Consider the following 17,021-nt stretch of genomic DNA (forward strand, 5'->3'; position numbering starts at 1 on the left):
AGTTTAAGCTGGGGCACAATGAGATCGGAGTTACTGGGCTAAAACGCTTATCTCGGGCCAAACATACCAATAGATTGCTGGTAGATCTCCGCTTTGATTATATGGGAAGACCAATAATCCGTTTCATCATATTAATTTGAGGCTTAATTCGAAACCAGACTGTGCCCAGGGCCAAAAAAGCAGGTACATGCGTGAATTATACTCTGATTCCAGTCAACCAGAAATACGGTTCTCCGGCATATCATGAGACTAGCGGATGTGTTGATAGGACTTCCCGATTTGCATGATTCCCCAGAAGGCTTAAGCCTCTAGTGCGTACTAAAGAGATAAAAATCACCCCTTGTCATCTGCAATCATTTATCTCGTTTGTGTTTCTATCATCAATCGTACTCAAATTGATATACTTTAGTGACATGGCTTCTGTACATCAGAAGCTTCGCGACTTTGTCAAATACTTCTCCACAAATTCCAGCTCCACTGATCAAGTGGTCGATACATCCCTCAACCCTACCCCAACGGACTCTCCCAATGACCCACTCAATTGGTCACTGGGCAGAAAATACTGGCATTCATTTCTTGTACTTTTTATTGTCGGACTGACCGCCGCAACCTCCAATGATATATCACCGGCCCAGTATGGCATGAATGATGAGTTGGGCATATCATGGGGCTCAATGAACACGTCTTCTGGAATTCTATTTCTTGCCATTGGCTATGGAACGCTCCTTTTCTCGCCGATTCCCGCCCTCTATGGCCGGAGGGTAATCTACATTGTTTGTCTCCTCCTCTCAATAATTGGGTCCGTCTGGCTGGCCTGTACGCAGAATACCCAAAGTGCTCTGTGGAACCAGTTATTTGTTGGGGCATCCGAATCTTGTGCCGAAGCAACCGCCCAGCTTTCTCTTTCCGACTTGTTTTTCCAACATCAGCGAGGATCTGTCCTCGGTTTATACATCTTGGCCACCAGTGTGGGAACCTACTTGGGTCCCTTAATAGCTGGTATTATTGCTGATAAACTTGGCTGGAGATGGATTGGGTGGCTTGGAACAATCCTTTCAGTTGCCACGCTGATCGTTTTCTTTCTTGGATTTGAGGAGACATCATTCGATCGGACACCACAGATTACGATCTCTTCTCGAGCAGACGATTCTTTGGCAGAGGTCCTTTCACCTAAGGAAGAATCGGCCGATATTCCAAAGTTTTCGGGTGAAACACCAACATCAAAAAATACTGGTCACGATATAGAGCATGGAAGCTGGCACCAGACTAGCCGTACTTGGAAAGCCTATCTATTTCCTCCTGCGCCGAATGTGAAAGGAACTGGTACCAAGCAGTACTTCAAACTTTTGTTTCACAATATGAAAGTTTTCGCATTACCAGCGGTCTGGTATTCTGGCTTACAATGGGGCGCACAAGATGCCTGGTTGACATTCTATATGACTATTGAAGAAGACAACTGGGTTGAATCTCCCTGGAACTACTCACAGGTATCGGCTGCTCTGATGAACGTCCCGACCCTCATTGGCGCCATAATTGGATGTCTGTATGGAGGTTATTTCTCCGACATTTTTGTCCACTGGATGGCAAAAAGAAACAATGGAACCTACGAGGCTGAGCATCGTTTATGGCTGGTACTTCCAGCAGGAGTCGTCAGCCCAATCGGACTTTTAATTCTCGGATTAGGTACAGATCAGGGATGGAAGTGGACATGGCCTTACATTGGTCTTGGGATGATCGGCTTCGGGTGGGGCTGTGCCGGAGATCTCTCCATGGCTTACTTGGAGGACGCCTATCCGGAGATTATTCTCGAAGGCATGGTCGGGGTCTCCGTCATCAATAACACTCTTGGGTGTATTTTCTCATTTGTTTGTCGTAAGTTTTCTGTCTAGCCCTCAATTCTCATTGCTGACAGATCGATAGAATCATGGCTTGATGTTCAAAGCGTTACTCACGTGTTTGTTGAGATATGCATCATCAGCTTCGTCATTATGGTGATGACTACAGTCTTGATGCTTTATTGGGGCAAAAGAATGAGGAAATCCACGGAGAATCGCTACAGAAACTTTTTGGTGGTTCGTGATGCCATATTATAGTTCTGCTGGAAGAAAGGCATCGTGTCTTTTGTGACGATGCAAATGGAAGTGAGAGGGCTAACTCAATCGAGACACGCACTTTTGGTCGCGTCGCGTTCTCGGACTGTTTTCATTACGGAGTATATGTTCTACAGCCGGGCCAGGAATATAACATAATCGGTTCTAAATAGGCGGCCGTAATTAAATCATAGCGGAGGTATTCAACCCCATTCAAAGGATATTCTAAAAAAGGAACCAAAATAGGTCTAGTGAGATGCCCCAGAAAGATGTTGAGTACGAGCCGAAGAATTAATGCAGAGGCCCCTTTGGATTATCATCTCGGAAGAACTGGATTGTGGACTACACTAGGCCTTGTTAGTGGATACCTATCAAGACCGTCGTATCCCATCCAATCGTCGGGGTGTCAGCTTGTAGACCTGGACAAGTATACCCAGGTAAAAGATGAGGGGGGGGTAAATTACTAGAGAGAAGCTGATGAAAAAGCACGGGGTCCACCTGGGCACGTTGATTGCTCTTGCCGACGCGACGCGATCTGTGGTAGCGCGGCGGAAAGGTTCCACAGCAGCCGAGATCCATTCATGGCGTGGTGCTATAGTGCTATGACCTGAAGAAATCGTTTATTGTTGTCCTATTGTTAGTTCATCCGCAGAACAAGAACCCCGTGAAGGCTTTGAGTTTGGTCGTATTCATCGGCTCGTTCTGCGGCATTCGTGGGGTCTTAGGCGTCCACGCGTGATTGACACGAACTATCGATCACATATCCGGAATTCCCTTGTCCTCATTGGATTATGGATCACGCTAAGCCCAGCTGGCGCCAGACAGTGTGGACTCCGCAGCTGAACAAAAGCCTCAGATACGCGAATGAGGGGGGAGCTGAAAGACCTTAACAGGTCTAGCGTCGGACTTGGCCGTGGCGATATTAGACGAGCCAACCTGGGGCCAAAAAGCGATGGCTTCATGCAGGAGACTGCACACACTGAATAAGCCAAAGCATAATGGAGGCCTTAAAGTACCTGGGTAAAAAGACCCGGTCGTTCGTGAATATAAGAGCCTCGTCGTTCTGGGGTTGAGGATCCTGTTCCAGGGTCTTCATCTTACTTCCTTAACCTATACATTTCCCTGCTCGTTTCCACGATAGTTGAAATGGACCCCTATTGTGTGACCCTTGGAGGGGAGCATCTTCACAGCGAGGATCATGAATTGCGTGTGAGACAAAAGAAAGACATTAGTCGCTCCTGGGCGCCCAAGCGTATTGTCATCTGCTGCGACGGAACCTGGCAATCCTCTGTCTCGGGCGAAAAGAATGTGCCGTCCAATATCACTCGACTCTGCCGCGCACTGAATCGAGTTGGTACCGACGAAGACGGTAGAGTATGGCAGCAAGTGGTCTGGTACGACTCCGGTGTGGGTACGACCGCGCTGGCACTGGGCGATGCCGTCGAAGGAGCGTTCGGCAAGGGTCTCGAAGGCAATGTTGTTGAGGCATATAACTTTTGTGTGCTCAATTATAACCCAGGTGATAAAATTATGTGCTTCGGATTTTCCCGTGGTGCCTTCACTGCGCGCACTATCGCTGGTCTGATCTCCGATATTGGAATTTGCGATCAAAGCAACCTGAACAAATTCCCCGATCTGTGGAAAGTATACAAGCAGCATGGCAAGGATCATCCTGGAAAGCGGTTCCATCGCAGTGATGCTTGGTATGAATGGATGTGGGGCAAGCTCGATGAAAACCAAGGTGCCGGAGGCCCAAACGAGACGGAGCTTCGTTGGACCCAAATGGCAGAGGGCGAATGGTCTCCGGATGAGACGAAAGAGGTCGAGGTAGTTGGTGTCTATGACACCGTTGGTGCTTTGGGAATGCCCGAAGTGTTTGGTTTCAAATTCCCTCAGAAGTTCTTGTTCTGGAAAGACCAACCCTACTGGCAAAACACAGAGCTCTGCGTCAGTAAGTCAACTTGCATTCGTGAGTCAAAGTAACAAAGACTCTAATTAAATATGTCTAGACATCAAACACGCTTACCACGCTCTGGCCCTTGACGAGTCTCGCAGGGCATTTGCACCGACTCTATTCTATATCCCGACTCGGCAAGTCTCCAAAGGCGACTTAAAGGAGAGGGTCGATGCCGAGGAAAAGGCTAGGAAAGCATTCAAAAACAAACGGGACTACGCACAGTCTCTCAAGGAGAAAAACGCCGCCAACGAGCTTGTTAACCAGGCTTGCCATGAGGCCAACGAGCTTGCCAAAATATGGAACAGAACCCAGCGAAAGCGTGTGAAGTACCAGAATCGACTGGAGCAGCACCCTGAGCTAAAACAAGTCTGGTTCCCTGGCTATCACGTCAACGTCGGCGGAGGCTCGAGTGATACCCTTCACAATATAGGCGACATGGAAGAGATGTCTAACATCACCTTTTCCTGGATGCTTGATCAGATCCGGCCCCATCTCTCCATTAACGAGGAAGCCATCATGAAAGATTACGCCGATCGCGAGGAATATATCGCCCAATTCAATCAGGATCTTAAGGAGTGGCAGCGACAGCAATTAGCTCTCAAGGAGGAGTCCTGGTGCGCATGGGGCTCGCGCGTGGCAGTTTCAACTGCTTCGAGCATCATCCATCCTTTCAGTCCCAGCACTAATCTGCCCAGGCCTGCTTTCGACAAACTTCGTGTTTATCGGTGGGGTCTGGGGGAGATGGTAGACAGCTACACTAAGATGTACTGGGCCAATGGGCAGACCAAACGTACGCCCGGCAAAGGAGTCGAGACTGAGAAGGACGGGAAGTCTGTTATCTACGGCAACACCCACGAGTTCATCCATCCTGTCGTTCACTACAGACGGGAGCATTTCAAGACGATGAATCCCGGTAGCCCAGAAGTCCAACTCTACCATCCCATTGGCAAGGAGTTTGACTACAACTATCTCCGTCGCTCGACCGTCGACAGCCATGGAAACCCAACGTTCGAATACAGAATTGGAAGCTTTCCAAAGTTTATCGAAGAGTGGAAAATGGGCGGAGCAGACTCTTACGAGCGATTGGCAATCAAGGAAACTGCAGCATATGCTCACGTTGACGAGCTTGAAAAGCACAACAAATCTGGCCTTGAGGGCATTCGCCGTGCTGTCATAGAAGTCAAGAAAGACACTCCTAAGCCAGTTTCCCCTACTCTGGAAGGGGCCCTAGGGTGTGGATTCCGTGCTTTGGCCGCAGTGAAGCCCAGCAACCCCACGAGTATGTGTAAAGATGAGAGTAATACTTTCGTCACTAAGCAGGATGAGTTTTATGTTCAGACTAAGGAGATCCAACTTGAGACCCGACTTGAAACATCTGAGTTTCATATTCGATAGTATCCTCCTTTCTTATTTTTAATTCAGTGTGTGATTTATTGGAGCTCTTACTTATAATAAACGAAGCGATGTTGGAGATAGCAAATTTTATTTCTCTTCATATTCATTTTGGGGTTAGGGTGCTGGGACGTTCAGGGCTCTGGGATATATGGTTCAATACGCTGACTTGTGGATGCCTCTTTCCGGTAAATTCTGCCTCTCAGGGTTGGCGCCCAGGTGCGCCGTCATGTAGCTTCTTTCTCTGTCACCCTGATATACAGAATTCCATATTCGCGTTCGGGGAGTGTATCCATTAATTATTCATATCTAGACATTTTTAGTTTTTTTTTGCCTCCATACCACTTCGGCGAGGGGTCGGCCAAATGAAATCATCCATCCATCCATCCAACCTGCACTTCTTTTTCGGCATCACGGCTCTGAACTTCGCTTCTCTTTATTGTCATGCCAGTAGCCTTTCGCGACAAAGATCAAACTCAACCCAATGCCTAGTACAGTCAACCCAATGCCAAAATACCAAGCGCCACGATACCCAAGCAGGATATCAGCAGGCGTCGTGCCACCATGATTGACATGCACCTCAATCGTGCCCGCAAATCCCAATCCAAGCGAGATACTATAGTTGACGACCGTAGCAACCAAGGCCGCACTCATTCCCTGATGCTCCTTTTTAACAGCGTTCGAGAAAATGACCGTCGCCGCAGGAAATGACGTATCCATGCCGAATGGGATGACCAGCATGCACACAAACAACTGGGCCCAGTACGTTCGATGTACCGGTGCCGTCGCCACCAGTATGGTCCCCACCATGAAACACGTAAGTGAGAATGTCATGACCCACGCCGCGCGAACGTGGTGCAGCAGGAAGCCAGTAGCCACAGATGCGAACGCACCCGAGACAGCTACGGGGCAGATGTATGCGGCCAGGAGCAACGGTGAGCCGCCCCTCAGCACCTCGATAAACTGCGTCAAGTAATAGATCCAAATCCCAAAGCAGCCCCAGCCGCAGGCAATGCAGGCAACCACAAATATGATATCACCCGTGAAGACCTGGAAGGGCACAAGCGGCATCTTGGCCCACCGAGACTCGATGAAAAAGAAGGAAACTGCGAAAAGGATGCCGAGAATGAGGGTGACGTAGATGTAGGCCTGTTGCCAGCCGTACGCCGGGCCTTGGTTCCATGCAAAATTGAACAGCACTAGCGCTGCGACGCCGGTGATGGCTCCCGGTATATCGAGCATTTGGAGCTTTTCTCTAAGCGTCTTGTCTTGGTCTCGCGAGCGGGTTTGTGCTGGGATGACTAGGGCGCTGAAGGCGGCCAGCAGTGCCAGCGCGATAGCATAACTCCAGAATGTCCACGGCCACCAAGCTAACGTGAACAGGCCGGAGAAGAGGAATCCGAAGACCCCCCCGCCTGGAGCGCAGGCACCGAATAACGCGAATGCCATGTTTTTCCTTGGCCCGGCAGGATATGAAACTCCTAAGAGTGCAAGTCCGTTGGGTAGTAATGCAGCAGGGCCCAGTCCCTGAAGTACTCTGGCGAATATAAACAGATACTGGTTCGAATAGACACTGAGTCCCGCAACCATTGTCCAGAGAGAGAACCACAACATGCCTATTAAGAAAACTCTTTTGTACCCAAAGAGATCCCCAATCCGGCCGGCAACAAGGATGAAGGTCCCCGCCGTCAAGCTATAACCAGCAATGAACCAAGAAAGTACTCCGGGGTTCGTGATACCGAAGCTGTCGCCGATCTGATGCAGAATGCCCAATGTTTGGGTTAGACCCACTTGTGTAGTAAATTGAGCCGTACATATCGTTGCGATGAAGACACATTCATGGAAAAGTGACATCTGATCAGCGGCGTATGTAGATGATGCGGTGGACATGGTTCTATTATTTTCATCGTCAAGTGCAGACCTTTTGATTTCATCATCATGTTGGGCTTCAGCCTCGTGATCGGCATGCCTCTCTACACCGATATCATCGTCTGGATTCGCCATAGAGATGATTTTCACGTCAGGAACAAGGCCACGAGAACAATGAAACCCCTACATATATTAGAGGTGCACGTTTGAGATTCTTAAATAGGAAGAACTAACCCAATCTGTATGATATTCTGAAAGAGTGAAGCCTTTGAAGTGATGAAACTTTTTCAAATATTACCTAAGAATACGGGTAAAGTCATTAGCGGTGAGGTGCACATGCCCGTGCACATGCCCAGGTATGATGATTATGTTGAATTTAGACGCAGATTTGGAGGTCGGCTAGGGCCGCGATTAATAGGTATGTAAATGAATAGAGAGTATACAGGATATTTATCTATTTGAGTGGTTAAAGCGACATTGAAATTTGATGGGCAGATAACGTCACGTGCTTGATGGGATCATAGACTCGGCTCTCGTTTGGCCGAACGTAGGAGCAAGTAATAATATTGACTGGGCCGTCTCCAGGCAGAGCTTACATGAGACCTTCAACTCAAAGAAACGCATATCGGCGAGCTAAAGATTTTTCGTGAGATCTCATCTCAAAGGACAAGACCTATTGATAAGCCTCTCCCGGCGTGGATCACCCCTGGCAGCCGGCTACGGACCCGCCCGCTGCACATGTGGCACATCCCGATCGGGAAGAAATCCTAAGGGAACCTGAGGAATGACTGTTCTCATGGTCCCCTCAACCTCTTTCTATACCTCTTTTTATCGTTTTAATCAATCTTACTAGGAATTTTTTCGATAAAGAACTTTGCTTTCTTCAAATATAGCATTAAAATATCTCTTCAATTGCACCAGGCAAGACAAGGCATAACGGTTGTTTCTAACTTCAGAGCTTTTCAACTACTAAAATTTAAGAATAACTGGTTGTTCTGGCTTACAAAGTTGACAAGTCAAATTTTATTTCACAATGGTATGAAATTTCAAATTCTTGGGAGTTCATTCCCGCCTGCTATAGTAACTCTTATTTTTTTTGCCCCTTTGCGTTTCGTGCTCGATAAAGGTAGTGACTGTCTTATACCACAAGGTAGATTGACTTAAGACTGGGCAGCAAAGCCAAGCTGGGGACCGTTGGAGTCAAAGACGACGTACTGGCTCTTCAGGAAAATATCACCGAAGATAGAGAAGCCAATACCGGCGTTGGACTGAAGACCACCAAGACACGAGCCATCGCCGGAGGAGCCGTAGTTCATCAGGGTGCCGGGCACGGTAGCAGTGTATCCGTTGATGCTGACGCTGAAATCGGGCAGAGTGGCAGAGCAAGGGAAGACGTACCCACCAGCGTTGTTGTCATTCTTAGCACCACTGATCTGGGAGTAGTACTGAGAGACGATGGTGGAATCGAGAAGGAGCAGAGTGGTACCGGTATCGGCAATTCCGTCGAAACCAGCGCCCGACTTGGTGCCAGCCTTGTAGCTGTCAACGCTGAAGCCCCAGAATCCTTGTGAGTTGTCAACATCAGTGTACACAATGGAGCCGGTGTACTTGGAGGAGTCTGTGAAGCCGAAGTCATAGACACCGGGCTCGGCGTGCTTCAAGGCAACAGCGAAGAGGGGCTGAGAGAGTGAGCTCTTGACATTGTCAAAGAAGGTATTCTGGGCCTTGGGCGAGACAGTGTTGATGCTGCTGAAAGCCAGACCGAGGAGACCGTCGTTGTCGACGTCCTGCTGGAACTCGGAACTAATCTGCTCGGCAGCCTCGACGGCCTGCTTGGAAGCAGTAACGCCACCAACAGTGACCTTGTCTGTGTAGACATTGCCGCTGGCACCGCTTCCATCGCCGTAGGAAATATCCCAAGTATATCCGCTCAGCTTAGTTCCACTTTTGCTAGGATTATAGACAGAGTGGCCAGACTGCTCAGAAGAAGAGAGCTCGGTAGAGAAGACCCAGCTAAGAATTGATTAATTTGGAGTCTTGGTAACCAAAGAAGAAGGGCTCACTCACAGATCAGCCGATCCAGTGTCGAAGTCCAAGTTCAAAGTGGTGCCACCAATGGTAACAGGAGTGAGATACTCTTCGTCGTTAGCCTCTGGGGTAGTGGTTGCAACACCACTAGCAACAGCGGCAGCCTGAATATGCGATGGCACAGTAGCGCCATACCTGGAAAGAGCACGGCCATAAGAGGCGGCGAAGTTGGAGGTCTTCGTAGCAGGACGAGCAACCTGGTTGAGCGAGAACTTGCTGCCAACCTTGGTCGCAGGGGCAGCTGAGGCGATAGAGGCCAGACCCGCGAGGGTAATGGCAACGTTGTTGATGACAACCATTGTGAAGGCTTGAAGACTCAATGTCAAGGGAAGAGAAGAGGATGCTGATGCTGAATGAAGCAAGCCAAAAGCCTAGCGACAAATGGCTCTTTATATACTTTCCCATGCTTCGCCATTTCTGAAGGACAGGGACAACGGCCAGCATCCAAGATAGTGTCTATCGCATCATTTGGGGACTAAGAACATGTTGTTGCCTTTCTGAGGAATCCCGAACGTCGATCCACGAGCTACGGAGACTAAAAGCCCTCGGGCACGAAGATGGCTTTCGAAGCGAAGGGCTTACTGGTGGATAGGGTCACATTCTATGTTCGCCTCGCAAATCATTGGATCACAGGATAACATGTTCTTATGAGATGCATAGATCCTGCATTGGGGACCAGGAAACAAAGAAGGATTCTTCGATCTAGTGCATTGCCAAATTGGGTAAATTTCGGAGAGGTCCGAGTGATAGAGTCGCGAAAAAGTGGAGAAAACTCGCGCTCAAGCTTTGAGATCATCTCACGTTATCTCCATGACAAACTTCAGGGTTCAAAGATTACAATCAAGGTGACATCGTGCCTGGAGACTGGCGAGTTGGCCTGGTGAAAAGCGGGGAAGTGGCCCAACCGGGGAGAAAAGGGTCCAGATGTGAGGACTATTCGGCATATCGGCGTTCCCATTTGAGATTAGATCTAATACAGGTGATTAAGGGCCAAAAATCAGAGCGGCTAAAGAAATTCCGACGGACGTCCGTGATAAAGTGATCCACAGCCAAGGTAACCATTCAAGGGGAGCTAAACTACTCCCGCTCCTTATCGCCGAGCCCTCTCTATGAGCTAGGTCCGATCCCTGAAGAACCAGGTTTGTTGTCCAATCTGTTTGCATATTCGCCATGTTTCAAAGAGGAACTGATCTTCTTGCCTTTCTAGTCGTTGCTGCAGAAATCCCACGGGACCCCCAGAGAGGGATAATGCGTCTTTGTTGAGCGCCTCCCGTCGGAATACCACTGGGCCTCCGTCCAGGAGGACCGTGGAGACACTCAAATTTACATCTTCCAAGAAATATCGCTTAGACTTGGCAAAGCTTGCATGCTCATAGTGGGCTGGTAGACCTTGTGAGCTTATCACGCCTTCCTTTCAACAGGTAAACAGAGGTCATACACACGATTTAAGGGGCGACCTCGGTAATTGAGAACGGTCAAAAAGGGCGCACGTCCGTTGAAGATGAGACAAGCCAAATGCCCGAAGAACCGAGACCTGCCTAGGTATTTTGGTTCTCCATTTTTCCACATCTTATTAGTTGCGAGCCAACTTTTCCTCCCGGGGCTCAATTTGCCACACTCAGAGAACTCACGATGGGTTAGCTGACGATGGCCTTAAAGCACTTTCCGACATTCTCAGTTGTTGCATACGTTACAGAGACAATTTTCAGCTTGTCAAACACCACAGAAATCATATAGACTTTGACCAGTCCTCAAAATCTACAATTTTTGAAACATGCTGTGACCTGGAATTATAGAGCTAAGCTCCCCAATAAACGTAAGTCTCGTCGAATTGTTAGCTTCTTCGTGAATGTCAAATGTCTTCGTTATGGGGAGGAATCGGAGAGGAAGGTAAGACAACAGGCGAGAAGAAATATCGCTTTAAGAGAGTAGATGTAGAGCAGTCTATCAAGAAAGGAGGACAAAAGAAATGAGATGAAGCCCAAGAAGGATATTCAGTTAATTAATTTTTGCTTTCTATATGAAATTCCTGTTCCAAGTTTACGCCCGAAGGTATGGGAATCCCGGTCTAGTAACCTTGGAAGAACTCCCACGCTTTGTGAATTGAGAGAACCAGCTACTAGCAGAGAAATTTCTGGATAATCTTTGATAAAATGTATTAGAGTAGAATAATATAGCCTGATAATATAACCACTAACACATGCATCCATCTTTCGGAGCTCATATAAGATATCGAGTGTCAATAATTCAAAACACACCATGCCGGTCAGATCCGTCCATAATCAAGCATCAGCGCCATTGCTCCAGTAAAATGCACTCATTCATAATAACAGATAATGTCAGCGCCTAATTAAAGTTGATAAAGCGACCATATTCCTCGAACATAAGTCTGTCAATATCCTCCCATCCAGTGGGGGCATCTTCAGCAGTCGAAGTTGTTTCAGCTTTAGCTTCAACAGGGACCGGCTCCTCTACTTCCGGGTCATCCGGTTCTTGAGTGGATTCCCGGGATGTCTGCTGAGTATCTTGTTTCTGAGCATTACCATGTGTATCTTCGAGGACATGGATTGTGCGTTTCAGATTTCGGGTCGTGTTTGCAGTGGATGGGGCGAAAGGCGCGGTCGTAGCGGAGCTGTCCAGGAAACTCGGGTTCGTGAAGATATCTCTTTCAGAGTCGAGAACATCATCGCTCCAGATGTCGAAAATGGACCGGCGCTTCAGAGAACGGCGGTGCTGAGTGTTTTGACTCGCGGGCATCGGAGTGGCCGCAACGACTGCGGTGAAAATCGTTCTGGTTGAGTCAGGCACGATCAAATCTTGGTCACTATTCTCGATTTCGAAAGATTTTGGGTTGATAATGGCATCTTCTGACTCCTTGAGGTACGTCTTTTCTACTAATGGTGAGTTTGATTTGACGAATCTGCGCACACTGCGTGCTAGAAGCCCCGTTGGTGGTAGATCGGCGAAGCTAAAATCTTCAATGTCACTGGAACTGGTCCGGGCTCGGCTCTCGTGACCCTCTTTCTCGATGATTGACTGGCTACTGTTGCTGGTAGGCTTTCCTCGCAGCTGAGATTGGAACGACGAGATTCGCTTGATAGGAGCGATGGAATACTTGGCTGTCGACAGATTGCTGCTCTTCTTTGTGATCTTGGACTTTGAGGCTTGACTTTTCCTGGGTGCATCATTCGATGCGTCTCGTTTCTTGATGGCAGCTGGCAAAGTCAATTGGTTGAGGCCGGGAGATTTGTCATTTGGTAAAGTCCGCGATTTGCTGGGTTTGGGTGGCTTCTCCAGACCATCACGGCAGCAGAAGTGCTTGCAGCTATTGTTATCAGCATATTGTATTCATGGTATCCAGTATACTCATACCTCGTTTTGTCTTTGCATTTATGATTGCAAGCCCAATTCCCATTTGGAAGTCTGATTGTTCCTCTATCATTATCGTCAAGCAGACCCATGTCAGCGACCCAGTCGTCAGCTTTGGGCTTGGTTGTCTCTGGGCGACGCTGGGGACTTGAAGTGTTGCTAATTGACATCCATTCAAATTCTTCAACTTGAGATTCCTTCGGTTCAGCAGCCTGTTTTGCTTTGTCTCGACGCTGAGCTGCAGTCAGGAAGTCGTCCAGCTCCAAATCATCACCGTCAAAGTCGTCAAACTTTGGCATAATTCCCGACTGTTTCCTATCCTGTGACTGGACAGTCTCCATTATGGGCTTCAGCACACGGACTTTGGCACCTGCCTCTCTCGATTTTGCGGGGAACAGATAAGAAGGAGCATGAGGGTGCAGCTCGGCCTGTCTTGCAGTGCCAGCTATACATTAGTTAGCACGACTCATCTAGACCACGAAAAACAGCTCACCGATATCATCGCACATGGCATGGCAGATTATGTAGTCATGTGGCTTCTTCAGCTCTGCCATGAGAGTGAAATCCAGCCCATCTTGAAGCCTGTTGGCGCTAGCGATCCTTTAGCATCTTAAGGTTACAAGAGCAACTAGCGAAGCCTCACCGTATGCGCCTGAAGTCAATCAGTCGACCGTCAGACGTCTCCGTCAAACAGCAAACATACACAGGTCGTCGCTGTGAAAAGACCGGAATCTTGTCATTCATGAAGGCAACTTCGATGTGGAAGCGGACTTTGACATTTCCAAGCTTTGCATCCTGGTTGAACCTTGAGCAGGTAGACTTCACCACTTAAAGTCATGGGAACATACCTTTTCGACAATTCTCACAGCCACGCGCAATTTTGGAAACTCCTTCAGTCGTGTCAGCAATTTTATACCGAAGGGCGGGTTCTTGCTAAGCGTCATCTCGATCAAATGAGCCTCAGTACTCCCAAGAGTGTCGATATCCGTAATCCCCGCAGCGGCCAGTTTTCGAACAGCAATGACTCCAATCTGATCGATCTGCTTCATTTGAAGTGGTGAACGGTCCCAGACTCTTGCTCCGAAGCTGCGCGCAAGCTCCAGCGAATTCAGAACCTCAACGGAATTCTCGCGCACAATCATGCAGTCAATGACGCAGCGTATCAGTCGGTTGACATGGTTGAAGACAAGGCTCTTGTCTTGATGAAAAGAAAACTTGTGTTTTTGAAATTGGTCGTCTGTGGGGAAATCGATTGCTCCTAGTTCTGACTGTAGAAGAAGCGAGATCTTATGCGTGTGCAAGGCGATGTCGACTTTGACAGGGAAGCGGATGCCAGGGTCACGATTTATCTCGCGATAGAGTGACTTCTCACCTGCTTTGAGGCGAATTTCGCGGAACTCCTCAGCTTGGACGATTGCTTCCAGCTGCCTTTGTCAGTATTGTGGCATTTTCAAGCGCAAAATGGCAGTGACAGAACGGCACTTACAATTTGCGAGATCGTAGCCTGGTGCTTCAACGAGAGGATAGTCTTCATGGTTTCGAATCGGATGTAATATCGCGCCATGGCATCACCGAACGGGGTTGATCGGAGATGTTCAGTGTCGACAAGATCGCATTCCAGGAGAAGCTTGATATCTTTCTCACATATTTGCCGCAGAAGCTCATCTTCGTCTTCCTGGCTCGCACCCTCTTTGAGCTTGTAGTAAGTTGGGTTTCTACGAAGTCGAACGGACAGAAAGGTGCCTGCGAGCCATTTTGTAGCCGACTCTACGTCTTTCACATTCTCCAGGCCGATCTCAGCATTCAAATGGTCGATGAGATTGAGATGCAAGCAGCTTTCGAGACTCTCGGAGCCGGAAACCAGTTTCTCATAGTGAGTCACGCGTTCTTTTCTAGTCAGAATAACTGCTGTTGCACTGTCGTCGAATTGAGGTCGACCTGCGCGGCCGAGCATTTGCATCATTTCCAGATCGGAATATTCCTTACAACCACCACCTTGCCATCCAACTGTATTTTTGATTATAACCAACTGGCACGGCAGGTTGACACCGACGGCGAGAGTCGAAGTACAGCATATGACATTGATGTGACCATCCAGGAATCCCTTTTCGATCGCATGTCTGTCGCCTGCACTGAGTCCGGCGTGATGGAATGCAACCCCGGCAGAAATTGTTGCTGAGTCTTGTCAGCAAGGCTTTACATACTATTTAAAAAAGTTCCATACTCTGGAGATCCTCATTATCCACTTCAATCCGCCTACCCGGACCTTTCCAGTGCCTACAAGGTGGGTTCGTCTTGCCCCACAAACGAGAAAGGTCTTTAGCTGTAGCCGCTGCCGAGTTCCGAGTACAGCAGAAGATCATGATCGGCTTCTGGCATGAATGCGTTCCGATGACATCAGGAAGTCTATAAGGTTATCAATGAGCATGCGATACCGGCGCCCGAGGTATTCAAGAAGACCAACTTGGATCCACAGACTTTATCAAACGCAAAGTCATTCGTATTGTGCTGATACCCATACACAAACTTCTGCAGCTTGACAGGGCGAAAATCTTCGCCGAAGTGTTCCCTATGCGCAGGGACATGCTGGTTCGTCGCATCCTTACCTAGCCAAGTAGCGATGTCCTCCGAGTTCGGGACAGTAGCACTGAGAGCAACGAAACGGACATTGGATCCAATATTTTTCATTCGCGACACGACAGCCTCAAGTGTAGCACCGCGACTTTCTTTGAGAATATGGACTTCGTCGATAAGGAACAGCTTAACCAGCTGCATCAGACGTCCGTGGTCTTTCCACTTCCGCGTCATGCTGTCCCATTTCTCAGGCGTTGTGATGATTATCTGGCTGCTTTGGACACTTCGCAGCTGGTTATGGTCCGTATCACCAGTGAGTTCAGCACATTTGAGGTTCAATGCAGAGAATTTGGTGTTCCAGTCACGGAACCTTTCACCACACAGAGATTTGGTCGGTGCCTGGTAGACGACTTTGAATCGCTCGTCTTTCAGAACTTTGAGGAGTCGACAGATTGCAAGCTCCATAACTACTGTTTTCCCGCTTCCGGTCGGTGCAGATAGAACGAGATTGTCATTCGAATTGTAGATCGACTGGAAACATTTCGACTGAATGGCGTTAAAGAGCGGGAACGGGAACAAGGATCGATACGACTCGGGCAATTTGTCCTTTGAGACCAGTACAATTCCTCGGACAGAGGGTGGAAGGTTGGCAAAAGGCGAAGAGGGGCCCTGATTTTTCCGATCATAGGGAGACATTTCGGAGTTAGGCTGGAAAGGGGAGAGTAGCTGTGGCGTGGACTGAGTTGTATAGTACTGACTCAGATCATATGTGCGGTCTCGCTGGCTCTGTTCCGTCCGGGGCTCTTCTTTCCTTTTGTTGAGCATGATCAGTGGACTTGAAGGTGGCGCAGAGGTCAATTCCGGTATAGACTCAAGTGGCCGAAGAGTTGTCATGCTTGGACTTGCTGGTATAAATCAGTATCGAACTAGCCTGAAATAGGCAACTGGATCACTCGCCATCAAAGAAACGTGACCTCTGGGTTGGAGCACTGGGCTGCTGAAACGCCGAGACAAATCGACTTTGTCGAGGTGTCTCCCGAGAAAAGCCATGCTGAACCTCGTGAGAATTGCCGATTTCACTTTCTTGAGCGAGCAATTCGAGGTCTGAAAGTCACTCAGCGGGCTGGGCTGTCATACAGAAGCCATTACTCACCGAAGATATCCAATTGAGAATCCGCATCTTGAAGAGACGGAATTCGGTTCTTGGGAGACAAGGTATCGTCACGGAATGAGCTGGAGTAACGTTGGTGCTGTGAACCATTGATGAGCCTCTGGTCAATTGTCCCAGTTCTGCCGCCCTGGGAGCTGGCAGATCTGATGTTTACCCGCCGCCGCTTGGAGGACGGTTCAAAGGGGTTGGACTGCGAGAACGGCATCCTTCCCATAATGAACGAACAAAAAGCAGAGCTAAGTACAGGTATACGTAATGGGGAGGGGGGGTCACAGGAGTGAGGTTGTAGAGAGGACCGGGGCACGTGGACCAAGTCTCGTGCCGGAGCAGAAGGACATCAAAAGTCGAATTCCATAGGGGTATATGAAAGCATCTCATTGCTTCGTATATATGCATACATAATTGAAAGCCCAACGGTTTCTGAACGTTATATAATACGCTCACAAAGAATTGCCCGAATATGGGGGCATACATCAGTAATAGCCTATGTGGTTGCAAACCACTGGCTTGG

General features: G+C 48.5%; 5 protein-coding genes across 5 annotated transcripts; 2 read left to right on the plus strand and 3 right to left on the minus strand.

The window, feature by feature from the left end:
- Window positions 1-413: 413 nt before the first annotated feature.
- On the plus strand, window positions 414-2,093 carry N7443_008346 (uncharacterized protein; the record flags this gene model as incomplete). Its single annotated transcript, XM_056888402.1, has 2 exons — window positions 414-1,872; window positions 1,921-2,093. The coding sequence occupies 2 exons, from the start codon at window positions 414-416 to the stop codon at window positions 2,091-2,093; spliced, it is 1,632 nt and encodes a 543-aa protein (XP_056737704.1).
- Window positions 2,094-3,236: 1,143 nt separating this feature from the next.
- N7443_008347 (T6SS phospholipase effector Tle1-like catalytic domain-containing protein) lies at window positions 3,237-5,442 on the plus strand (the record flags this gene model as incomplete). The annotated part of the gene is made up of 2 exons (XM_056888403.1): window positions 3,237-4,041; window positions 4,100-5,442. 2 exons carry the CDS (start codon window positions 3,237-3,239, stop codon window positions 5,440-5,442), a joined length of 2,148 nt encoding a protein of 715 aa, XP_056737705.1.
- A 408-nt stretch (window positions 5,443-5,850) lies between these two features.
- N7443_008348 (MFS transporter) lies at window positions 5,851-7,443 on the minus strand (the record flags this gene model as incomplete). Its single annotated transcript, XM_056888404.1, has 1 exon — window positions 5,851-7,443. The coding sequence occupies one exon, from the start codon at window positions 7,441-7,443 to the stop codon at window positions 5,851-5,853; it is 1,593 nt and encodes a 530-aa protein (XP_056737706.1).
- A 1,025-nt stretch (window positions 7,444-8,468) lies between these two features.
- Window positions 8,469-9,695, minus strand: N7443_008349 (pepsin-like aspartic protease; the record flags this gene model as incomplete). Its single annotated transcript, XM_056888405.1, has 2 exons — window positions 8,469-9,321; window positions 9,376-9,695. 2 exons carry the CDS (start codon window positions 9,693-9,695, stop codon window positions 8,469-8,471), a joined length of 1,173 nt encoding a protein of 390 aa, XP_056737707.1.
- A 2,047-nt stretch (window positions 9,696-11,742) lies between these two features.
- N7443_008350 (uncharacterized protein) lies at window positions 11,743-16,724 on the minus strand (the record flags this gene model as incomplete). Its single annotated transcript, XM_056888406.1, has 11 exons — window positions 11,743-12,721; window positions 12,769-13,210; window positions 13,259-13,356; window positions 13,409-13,417; window positions 13,469-13,560; window positions 13,614-14,189; window positions 14,252-14,940; window positions 14,990-15,171; window positions 15,230-16,244; window positions 16,297-16,443; window positions 16,493-16,724. The coding sequence occupies 11 exons, from the start codon at window positions 16,722-16,724 to the stop codon at window positions 11,743-11,745; spliced, it is 4,461 nt and encodes a 1,486-aa protein (XP_056737708.1).
- Window positions 16,725-17,021: the final 297 nt, after the last annotated feature.

This window comes from Penicillium atrosanguineum (assembly GCF_028827265.1).
Source record: "Penicillium atrosanguineum strain IBT 20685 chromosome Unknown utg000007l_segment0_segment0, whole genome shotgun sequence".
In the NCBI taxonomy this organism is placed as follows: domain Eukaryota; kingdom Fungi; phylum Ascomycota; class Eurotiomycetes; order Eurotiales; family Aspergillaceae; genus Penicillium; species Penicillium atrosanguineum.